A 12,013-nucleotide genomic window follows, 5' to 3' on the forward strand; every position below is an offset into this window, starting at 1 on the left:
TGGAGGGGAATTTGGTGTGAACTAAACAGGCCTTATGGAAAGAAATGAAGAATAACACATATGAATGACTACAAGTGGGGAGTCAATAAAGAATACACATCATGATCAACGATGGATATCATCATGCCAGTATGCCGCCAAAAGCTACTAGTTATTGGAGGAATGGAGGGTGTTGTGGAATTCATGTAGGAGCGAACCTACTCGTCTAAAGGTTCCTTGGCCATTCAGAAAGCTATTAGCTAAAGGTTCCTTGGCCATGCAAGCCTATTGTAATTTGCAATGTGTTTAGTGTTAGCATGGCCATATTACCTTCAGTTTCATAATTCTTAACGTTTTAAATAATAACACAGTCTCTAAAATAAATATCTTTAACTATTTTTTATTATATTATGTACAATAAATAAATATAATTTTAATTTTATTGTAGTAGTTTATAAGACAAATATGTTATTCTAGTGCCTTTAAATTAAATATATTTTTGAAGTTATTGATACTCAAAGTTAGAAAATTTTGATCTTAATCTTATCCAAAACATCAAAAAAAAATATGAAACTGGAGTGAGTATATAGCACAAGTGACTCTGAGGCATTGCTATTTTCTACGGCAGGGATATGAGATATTCGATAAATTAATTGTAAAATTAATTGTAGGGCTGAGCTCTCCCACGCGTCCTATTGGTTTAACATATTTCGCTAACCCTATTCTCAAACGGAAACGCTAAAATAGTGGCGACAGTTTTTTCCTTAAAAATACGTCGGTTTGTGGTGCATTGAATTGACATCAAGATTGGTGCTAAAACAGCAGTATGCTAATCTAGAAAAATAATCGAGTCATCCACTAATTACTAGCAATAAAAAACAAACTTTTATGACATTTTACATTAGAAGAAAAATCCATGTAAAATCCAGTAATTAAAAAAATTACTGTATAAGATGCATTTTTGCTTATTTCAGAAATTCAGAGGGCTAACAAATATATTGCTTATTTCCTCGTTATTAAGCATTAGTAGTGCCCAGTGGAACTAATATGGTCTTAGATCGATGGTTCATCATATGACTTGGCTTCGGAGCAAGGACGTACACCTTCACATTTCTAAGGGCACACGTCATGATGATGGATAGCAAATCACATACTCCGTACAAATAATTCATTATCTCTCTTTCGCCAAAAAACAAAAATCATGATCTCAGCACGACACAAACACATTCATATATATGTACAATATGTTTCCAAATTCCAAACCAATCATGAATTTTTATAGGAGCTTCACCATTCTTCAAACGAAATTCATTGCACTTTGATCGATCAATACAAGCAACTGTACACAGAAACGGGAAACTATTTTAATCCCTCGAGGGGATATCCCCTCGTTCTTTATATGTTACTTAAATGGTTATGAAATATTTGAAAAAAAATTGAGAATGTGTATTAACATGTAATATAACACTCCACAAACATGCAAGTAAAAATTTAACTTCTACATCTTGTAACGAAGAAAACAAATTAAACCGGAGCTACTTAACGTATATTCAGAGTCAAATTTATTTTTTTTTTCGTTGCGAGATGTAGAAGAATTTTTACTTGAATATTTATAGAGTGATATATCACATGTTAATACATCTTCTCAATTTTTTTAAATTTTTTTCATAACCATTTAAGTGACATGTAAAAAACGAAGGGATATCCCCCGAGCGATCAAAATCCTCTTCACACAGAAACCTCTGTCCTACAATTTTGCCAATCAAACCTCTATCTCCAACGCAGCGAACCCATGCACGCCGGCGCCGCCACCCTTGTGCGCGTCGTCATCGCCGTCGTCGTCACCGTCTCCGGCGCCGGCTTTCTGCAGTGGCGCGTACGCCGCCTCCTCTGCGGCGGGGTACCTGTTGCTCACGTACAGGTAGAGTGCGACGACGAACACCGTCATGAACGAGAGGTACCACCCGAACTGCAGGTTGGCGAGCGCTTTGGCGCGGTGGAGGCTCTCCTTGCTGCGGCAGCGCACGGTGTCGCGGCCGTCCTCGCGCACCAGCTCGCAGCCCCTGGGCACGAGGCTGGGCACCCACACCATGGCGCCTATGACGGCGAGCCACAGCCCGTGGAAGGCGACGCACGCCGACCTGGCGAGGCCGACGGCGAAGCTCCGCGGGTAGCCGACGCCGAGCAGCGACGTGGCGAGGCACGCGGCGACGACCACCTGCAGGAGCCAGTGGAACTGGCCCTCGACGCCGGCGTGGTCGGTGGAGTGGAAGTGGAAGACGAGGAGCTCCTGCGCGAACACCGCCGCCACGAGGAGGAGGCCGAGCGTGCCGCGGGCCGGGGCGCGGGCGCGGTCGAGGTGGAGCGCGGCGGCCGCGTAGACGGCGAGGGAGAGGCAGATGATGGCGTGCTCGTGGTTGTGGAGGCGGTCGGAAGGGATGGACCCGTCGGCGGCGAAGGGGAGGAGCGTCGAGTGGCCGACGAACATCTCCATGGCGAACTCCACGCCGCTGCCGGCGATGATGAGGGCGAGCTCCAGGTAGCGCGCGCCCGGCACGGGGAACCACGCCGGCGCGACGTAGGTGTCCGGGCGCTGGGAGAAGAGCTTGACGTGGTTGAACAGGTGCCACACGCCGACGGCGACGAAGCCGGCGCCGGGAAGGATGTGGCCGATGCTGCTGCGCGGCGTGCCGCCGCCGCCGCCGCCCATGGCCGGCCGGCAGGTGGTGGCGGGTTTGCTTGGATGATCCTACGTTTCTTGGGGTGCTCGCGACATTGATGAACTACTGAAGAAGGTAGAAGTATAAAAGGTGGCAATGGGACGTTGGTTGTGTTGATGGCGCGAGGGCACGTTGAGTAAACACGCAGATGATGTTTTGTTTTTTTTTTTTAAAGAAAAGAGGTGCAGAGGAGTTGCTTGTACGATAGTGCACGATATATATTTTTCCGGAGCCATTAAACGGTATATTTGTAAAAAAAGTAATTTGTAAATAAAACTTTTATATACGTGTACTTAGCAATAAAAAAGCAAAGACTAAAAAATAAACTTCGATGAAAAAAACCTTAAATTAGCTCCAAATTTAAGGTTGAAAATTTAAATTTTAGCTGATAAGTATAAGAATAAGCGAAAAGATGAGACCCTTTGCGTGAGATTAATCCTAACTTACAACTATTATTTCATTTCCTTTTCCAGTTTATAAACTTTTAAAATTCGATTTGCTTCAAGATTTGTGATCGGACAAATTAATTCTAGCATCAGGGTTTTATAACACAAGTGTAGCATTAGGGGTTTTACTAACACAAGAGGTGCAGTGGAATTGCTTGTACGACAGTGCACGATATATAGATTTTGTGTGAGATTAATCCTAACTTACAACTATTATTTCATTTTCTTTTTCACTATATAAATTTTCAGCATTCGATTTGCTTTAAGATTTGTGCTCGAATGAATTTTAGCATTAGGGATTTTATAACACAAGTATCATTGAGTATACTGGTTACTAGTAGGCACTAGCATAGTCATCAGTGCATCCCTCGCCAACTGACAATATTGCTTCGTGTTCACATCAAGCTACGGCGGTTGCTTGATCAACAACCTCTTCCATCTCTCTGCCACACTGTTCAGTGCGTAGGAAGAGTTTTTCATTTTTCTCCGTTGTCACTTTGTTTTTCTATGTCCAAAAATTGATAAGTTGACACAGACCGTGTTTAGTTGATGTGGCAATAAAAATTTGACGTACACAAACACACATTTAAAATATTAAACATATACTAATAATAAAATAAATTACAGATTCTGTATGTAAACTGCGAAACGAATCTATTAAGCCAAATTAATCTGTCATTAGTAAATATTTACTGTAGCATGACATTGTTAAATCATGTTGTAATTAGGCTCAAAAGATTCGTCTCACAATTTATATGCAAACTGTGCAATTGATTTTTTTCGTCCACATTTAATGCTCCATGTATGTGTCCAAACATATTTGATGTGATGAAAAAATTAGAAGTTTGAAGGGAACTAAACACAGCCATAGATAAATGTGACATACTCCATAACTCAATAAAACAGACAAGTCCAAATAATACAAATTAGAAAAAAAACGTACAAACACGCATGGCTATGAATAGTTCACATACTAGTGAGAGTGTTTTTTAACATGTATACGTCGAATTTAAATCTATATATATTTGTGAAGTGATATAATTGATTTACTTTGCTGAATTTTTATAAAGAAATTCTATTTAATTAGGTGATATGTAACGAACAAGGGACAATTTTTCAAGAGAAAAAAAAAAAGAGTAAAGTCCATCACCGGTCCCTAAACTTGTACCGCTGTGTCATCCCGGTCCCTAAACTCACAAATCGACCGTTCAGGTCCTCAAACTTGTTCAACTGTGTCATCCCGGTCCCTAAACTTGCAGATCACTCGTTTAGGTCCTCCAACTTGTATGTTTATAGATTTTGAAATTTTAATTTTAAAATTACATTTTGGGACAAAAAATGACTTAAAATAAAAAAAATCAACTATAAAGTTGTAGATCGCGTCAAGGCTATAAGTTTGATATAAAGTTTGTTTTTATTAGAGTTCACATGAAAAAGTTATGAATTATTTTTAAATATAAAGTCTTTAGACCGTCCTATTTGACCCAGATGATATTCAAATCTAAGTTTAGGTACCGAGGTGACACAACTGAACAAGTTGGAGAATCTAAACGAGTGATATGCAATTTGAGGGACCGGGATGACACAGTTGAACAAGTTTGAGGACCTGAACGGTCGATTTACGAGTTTAGGGACCGCGATGATACAGCGGTACAAGTTTAGAGACCGGTGATGGTCTTTACTAAAAAAAAAAACATCTCCACTGTGTAGTCAATGCACTACGGCAACTGCAACTTGCTAGGGGCGAGATGACCGTTTGCTGATGCGTGCTTACTGCTGATAGCCGCTGTCGCACTGTTCATCGCATCCTTTTGAGCTAAGCAGGATCATACGCTTGCTTGCCTTCTTCCTCTATTGTTCGATCTGGGATATTTTTATTTTCCAACGTTGCATGCGTGCTGAATTTGTTTGTGCATGTAGTCTGTACTCAGTACTCAACATTCATTCGATCTCTTGATAATACATTAATATACTACTCCCATGTCTTACGTTATAAACGTTTTGGTCTCTTGATTTATAGTCTAACTCATTAACATCTGTATGATTATGCATATATTTATATATGAAACACATATATACATGGATTCATACATGAATATGTTTAAAATCCGAAACATCTTATAATACGAAACAAAATAAGTATTCCCTCTATTTTTTAATTTTTTAATGTATAACGTAATTGAGTCTTGACGTCACATATAACCATTCATATTAATTAAAATATAAATATCTATTTTTACTTGTTTTATCATTGGAAAACTATAATCTCAACTTATATTTATATTAAATTTTTAGTTAAGGTGAATGGTTAACCGTTATGCGAAAATCAATGATATCATAAATAAAAAAACATAGGTGGTGGCAATTAATTACACACCACTTGTTCACGACCTACTTTGGCACGTGGTTGCCTATATTAGAGCATATATAATAATAGACTATAAGTCGGCTACAAGCTTACGTGGAGGAGATAAGAGAGGAGAGAGAAGACAAGCGGGTTACAGATTTGTAGCCACCTGCAGCACGAACTCCAAAACATTGTGTGTGTATGACATGCGGGACCAATTATTAGTGATGTAATATATATTTATAGTTAACTATTGTATAAATTGACTATTAGATTGACTATAGATGATTTGATACCAGTAGTTGGCTATACTATTAAACTTGCTCTTAGTAGCTAGATCCTAGCTTCCATGTTCACTGCCAGCTACTCCACTCCAAACCTTCTAGTTAATTTGCTAGTCTGCTTTAGATGGCAAGAAATGGCAGTTTGACATCTCTATTGGGTGCAAATGCAAATAGTTACATAAGAACTCTAAAAATCATATACTATGATGCTATCAGTTATAAAAATAAAAACATAAATTCAGCCTAGCCATTCAGATGGGGAATAAAAAGGCAGAGTGAAACATCTATTTCTTTTCGAGTTGCTTTTTCAGCAGAATATTTTTTTGACTGAAATTATTGCCAGGACTTTGCCCAGCAATTTAAATTTTATAAAATAAAAATATGTACAAATTTTTCAGCAGAATATTTTTGTCTATATGTGTCAAAGCCAATCTATCTATATATATAATGTTTGGTTTAGACTTTAGAGTACCCTAATCTTAATATAATCACCAAAATCGCTGTGAAATATAATGTGGTTCCTATGCCATTTTGAAATGTTTTACCCATAGCGGCACATTTGCTGGGCCTTTGGGCCGGACTGATCAGGCTGACCTGACTTGGACACAAACTATTCCCCGCCCTTGTCTTCTGCTCGTTTCAGTGGGCTTCCTTGATCCATCTCTTTAACTCCTTTATACTAGCTTATACTGATTGGACTATGAGGGAGTATTTGGATCCACGGACTAACTTTAGTACTTATCACATTGGATATTTGAATACTAATTTAAAGTATTAAATATAGACCACTTACAAAACTACTTGCATAAATGAGTGCTAATTCGTTTGACAAATTTTCTAAGCCTAATTAATACATAATTAGCACATATTTATTGTAAGATCACATGAGCTAATCATGGATTGATTAGACTTAATAGATTAGTCTCACGAATTAGTCTAGAGTTATGGAATGAGTTTTGTTATTAATATGTGTTTAATACTTCTAATTAGTGCCGTAACATCCGATGTAGTTATCCAAACAGGCACCGAGACTCCGGCACAAAGTCAATCACCCCTAAAATGGCATTTAATTATACAAAAGTAACAACATGTGTATATGTGGCTGTATATGTATCATTGTAATTCATTTTGTCCCCTCGAATTACTTCGCCAGATCGATCAACCCTCTATTTCAGGACTTCTATTATAGCAGGGATCAGGCGCCGCATCTTCTATTCAGCCACGACACAGCTTCGAGCTTTCAACAATCATGTTTTCACTAAAGATCAATACTTCTCGGGTTTTCCAGCATGTTACTGAGGGGAAATCGATCGAGATGTCCTAGACGAAATATGTGATTGGACAAGTAGTGTTTGAGCTTGCATTAGAAAAACGAGTGGTACACGAACGATAAAGAAGAAACTTGATATAGCTACGGTACCCGGTAAGAGTATTCTTATAGATGTCGGGATCACTCCAACTACTTCTATAAGCTGGCGTTAGTGACCCCTGAAGTCATCTAAATATATTGATCCTGCAACATTTTTACTGATACAGTGACGCTTGACGGTAAGAGCCCATCATTAACAGATTTTAACTTCACCTCACCTCCAAAATAGGCGGAGGAAAGAATATTTCCTCGTCTATCCCTATTTTATTCGTGAACCTGGGCCAGAACAATTTTAATCTCTCCTTGAATGAACTGTACAAATATCAGACACTGCCACTGCGATTCGTTTGCAGTGCAAAGTGCAGCCAAGCAAGGCATGTGACAAATATCTTAAATGTAGCGTCTGCCTCCAGATCAACATATGTTGCAGTGCTGCACCATACTGTATTACAATGCAGTATAGACTTGACTAAATGAGCTACAGACTACACTACAGTGCCTGCAGATGGTGTGGACTGATGATGGCACCCCGCCAAAATTCAGACTGATCAAAATTAATTCCTGTCCCAGAATTGGGGCACAATCGCCTATAACGATTAACGTACGAACGGCATGGACATGGACAATCGCAACGTTCTCTCCTTTGATTTGATCGCTGAAACGTGCACGCTTCAATTGGTTGCTGTCAATTGACTCGTCGGCGGACTGTACCTGGCATTTCTCGTAAGCACGATCACATTGAAGTCTGTAAGCACGATCACATTGAAGTCTGTATGGAGTACAGTTGGGCAACTGAAGAAATTGGGAGCCCATAACGTGTGATATGGGCCTGTTTTGGAACGAGTGAATGAACTCAATTTGATTCATCCCTAGAATTGTTTTTTTTTTAATTATGAGTTCCAAATATGAGAGAAATCTAACTGAAATGTACACGTACCTACATTTCCAATTCTCTTATGGTCATTGACCGTCACGATTAAATTTCACCAGTAGATTTGTTCGCCAGGCTGATCGTCGGCCCAAATCTATTATGATTGAATCATTGAATGGAGATAGTACAGTACAAATTTCACCCGTATTTTTCTTAAGGAAGGACAAAAGCTTTGCCACCTCTATATTAATAGAGAAGGAGTAAAAAAAGTTATTTACAGGGCCCGAGAACATTGTGCCCATTGCAAACAAAAATGTCTACTCTCCCGCCGGTATAATCTCAGTTAGTTTTTCCGCTCCCGCTGTGATCTAAGTTCGCGCCTCCTCCTTGATCTTGGTGATGATGGTGGCGGGCGTGGAAGCTACTTGTCTGAAAATTCTAGCATTTCACTCACCCCATGGTTCCCAGGCAATCAGGATGATAATTGATTTTAGGGCTTTTCTTGAGCGATTCGCCGTGCGCCATATTTTGTACCACCAGACTTCGATCGTTTCACAATCCCCCCACTCTTGCAGCTGGAGATCTATCCCTGTCCTGCAAGTAGAAGTAGCGCCGACTCCGGCACGGCACAACATAGTGGACAGAGGCGTTGATTGGCCCACCCTCACTTTTGTAGTCTATCCGTCGTCCAAACTCTGTTTTGAATGATGATCTAGGAGAAGATTTTGCATTTAGGTGGAGCCCAACATTTCCAAATGGTCTAGTTGTAGATTGTTCTAGCCGCACCAACGAATTATAGTCTGTACGCCGAACTAGTAAAGTAGAATCCATTAGCCATCAGTTTCCAAATGTTGGAGTCCCTCTGATCGGAAAGCGGGCTGACCAGATGGATCAACGTCCAAAGATGGATGTATTGGCGCGGGTGGTCCGCTCCAGTGATGCGCAGCAGATCGATGTCCCTAATCCAATTGTTGTGGGCAAGGGCGTTGTGCCCCGTTCTCGATTTGCGTTTTGAGGCTAAGAAGATGGATTTCACCATTATATTCACTTGCATAAATTGTAAAACCAAATGATTCGAAAAGGACATAGTAGAATATTTGAAATGAGGGTACGTCTCCTTGTAAAAAAAAGAAAAGGAAATGAGGGTACATCCACACTCCTCAGCTCAACAACCTTGTTGTTCGTTACTGCAATCACTACTACGAAGCGGTTTTAACATGAGGCTACCTAACATCGATTTATAAATATGTTTTGGGCAACCACCTCTATCAAAAGGTACGTGAAAATTGTTAATTTTTACATGCAATTTCACAATTATATGTAAAAATTGATTTTTAGAAGCGGTTGTCCCGTGAAAATATGGTTATTTTAACATGTGATTTTAGACCACAAAACCTCTCGTCATTTATACAAACGGATTTTCATACTGCCCGCATGCAGAAACAAATCCTTGCTGGCTGAATTTTTTTTTAGTGAACGTTCTCCTTCGAATCATAATAAATTTGGCTAGCGTCCTCCCACCGGCCTGGCGAAAAACAGGGCTTTAAATGTTTAGAAAGGGTAATGCTTGAAATCGGGTTTCATTTCCATGAGAATTTCCTGAAAGTGAATGAGCTACTAGCCATAATCCATCATATGAGTTGAAACAAAGACACGCAGAAACTTCTTTGAGCACAACAGCTCTACTAGATCCCAGCAAAAACCAACGTGCAAGCCTTTTGCTGCCGTCCTGTCGTACCAAATTTAATTACCGTCAACATCAAAACGAGAGACAAGTATGTTCTTCTCCTCTGCAGATTATCAGAATTGTCTGACATCTTCGCCCCCCCCCCCCCCCCCTAAGATATGGCTGACATTAGCAGATGATACGCCCTGTTTAGTACATGCCAATCCTGCTGTTGGCTTGGTCCATTCATTTGCTTACGCTTAGCAGGCGATCGATCTCCCGTAATCACCTGATAATTAATTAAGTATTTCGAACCAATCCATCTTTTTTTACAAAAATGTTTGGAAGAAGGCAAGCTGGTCAAGCTATCTGAATTGACTGCAACACAGCAGTCGCGGTCCCATTCAGAAAATGACCTGAAATGCAGTCTTGATTGGCTTGGCACGTCTCTGAACTCTGAAGGCATATTGGTTCATCGTCTTTGCACGGAACAGAAGAGATTCAGAGGATGAAAAGGTTTTCCGTTGTGTGCAAAATCTCCACTCATATGGCTAGAGTACAGACATAACCAACCAAATGCGACATCCATGGATCAATTTAACCCTTGTGATATCAGACACTCTTGACTAAACAAATTGAAGCGATCCAAGCATGAGATTTACCCAAATTTATGGGTCGATCAGCTTGTTCACTCACACACAAATCACTAATTCCCTATAGTACTACTAAAAATATTTTTTAAAAAGAAATACTATTATTTACACATAGGCCCTCGTTTTTCAATCTAATCACATAGCCATCCTGACATTTGTTTCTTCCTCTGACACGGAATCGCGGAGTAAATTACCGCTCGATTTCAACGGCGTTCCCGCCACCCGCCACGTGTCCGAAGCCACCTTTCGCGGCCTCGAGGTCGTCCTCGTCGTCTCCGATGCTGAACCTGCCGCCGTCGCTGTCACCGTCGCCGCCGCCGCCGCCGCCCTTGACCAGCGGCAAGTACCTCGGCTCCTCCGGGTACAGCTTCGTCAGGTGGAGGTAGAACACGACGACGAACACCACGGTGGCGGTGAGGTACCAGCTGAACTGGAGGTTGACGAGCGACTTGGCGCGGTGGAGCGCCTCATCGGTGCGGCACCGGACGACGTCGTGGCCTTCCTCGAGGTTGAGGAAGCAGCCCTTGGGGATGAGCGCCGGGGTCCAGAGCATGACGCCCATGACGACGAACCAGACGCCCTGGAACACGAGGCTCGCCGACCGGACGAGGCTGACGGCGAAGCTCCTGGGGCAGGGGATCCCGAGCACCGTGGTGGCGAGCGTGACGGCGATCACCGTCTGCAGCAGCCAGTGGAACTGCCCCTCCACGCCCATGTGGTCCGCGGAGTGGAGGTGGAAGATGAGCAGCTGCTGCGCGAACGCCGCGGCGGCGACCAGCTGCGACACGGCGTCGCGCATGGGCGCCCTGGCCCTGTCCATGTGGATAGTCACCGCGGCGTAGACCAGCAGCGCGAGCGAGATGGACGCGTGCTCGAAGTTGTGGAGGTGGTTGGAGGGGATGGTCCCGTCGTCGTCGAACGGCTGGTGCCTCGCCGGCCCGATCACGAGCTCCATCAGGATGGAGATAGCCGCGCCGACGATCACCAGTATGAGCTCCAGGTGGCGCACCCCGCGCACCGGGAACCACACCGGCGCCGCGTACGAGCTCGGCCGCAGCGCGAACAGCCGGATGTGGTTGAACAGCTGCCACATGCCGATGAGGATGAAGCCGGCGCCCGGCGCGACATGGCCAACCATGGTACCCATGGCACCCTCCTCGAGATCGAGAGGAAGAAGAAGAAGAAGACGAGGAGGCTGGTGATCTCGGCGAGCTAGCGATCGATCACTCTCGTTCGTACGTGCTGAGGTGATGGGAATGAGGGGTTTTAAGAAGGTTTGGAGGGGGGGAGAGTCTAGAGGGTTCTGAGGTTTGGAAGGTTTGAAAAGTTTCCGTATTGTGTTGTACACAATGTAAATGATCGGACGAGGTTGGGTTGATTCATCAGCAGTGATGTGTGTGTACGTTGCTGCTGAAAGCTCAGTTTCGGGGTGTAGTTTGTTTCTCATTTTGTTTTGTTTACTTGATGTTTTCTCTCGCCGTTGAACATGGTTAGCTCGTACTAATTCGCTTGTTTTCTGAATGACTGAATTGGACATTTTCATGGTTGTTTCATGCGTCTACAAGTATACATCAGGATAATACCCTCTTAATAAGATTATTTTCGGTCCTATCGTTTTGTCTACAACTGATTCCGTAACCCTCATTCGCGATTAGATAATAATTTATGTGTATTTTTT

At 42.2% G+C, this 12,013-nt stretch overlaps 2 protein-coding genes across 2 annotated transcripts; both read right to left on the reverse strand.

Moving 5' to 3' along the window:
• Positions 1–1,181: 1,181 nt before the first annotated feature.
• Positions 1,182–2,788, reverse strand: LOC4347194 (uncharacterized). Its single transcript, XM_015756961.3, has one exon. The coding sequence runs from the start codon at positions 2,687–2,689 to the stop codon at positions 1,742–1,744; it is 948 nt and encodes a 315-aa protein (XP_015612447.1). The 5' UTR covers positions 2,690–2,788; the 3' UTR covers positions 1,182–1,741.
• A 7,482-nt stretch (positions 2,789–10,270) lies between these two features.
• Positions 10,271–11,576, reverse strand: LOC4347195 (uncharacterized). The gene has a single exon (XM_015755412.3). The coding sequence runs from the start codon at positions 11,480–11,482 to the stop codon at positions 10,526–10,528; it is 957 nt and encodes a 318-aa protein (XP_015610898.1). The 5' UTR covers positions 11,483–11,576; the 3' UTR covers positions 10,271–10,525.
• Between the last annotated feature and the right edge of the window lie 437 nt (positions 11,577–12,013).

The sequence above is a fragment of the Oryza sativa genome, chromosome 9, assembly GCF_034140825.1.
Source record: "Oryza sativa Japonica Group chromosome 9, ASM3414082v1".
Classification (NCBI taxonomy): Eukaryota; Viridiplantae; Streptophyta; class Magnoliopsida; order Poales; family Poaceae; genus Oryza; species Oryza sativa.

What these genes read in the sequence shown, in the direction of transcription:
- LOC4347194 (XM_015756961.3), bottom strand. Translation starts at nt 2,689, where the DNA reads ATGGGCGGCGGCGGCGGCGGCACGCCGCGCAGCAGCATCGGCCACATC.
- LOC4347195 (XM_015755412.3), bottom strand. Translation starts at nt 11,482, where the DNA reads ATGGGTACCATGGTTGGCCATGTCGCGCCGGGCGCCGGCTTCATCCTC.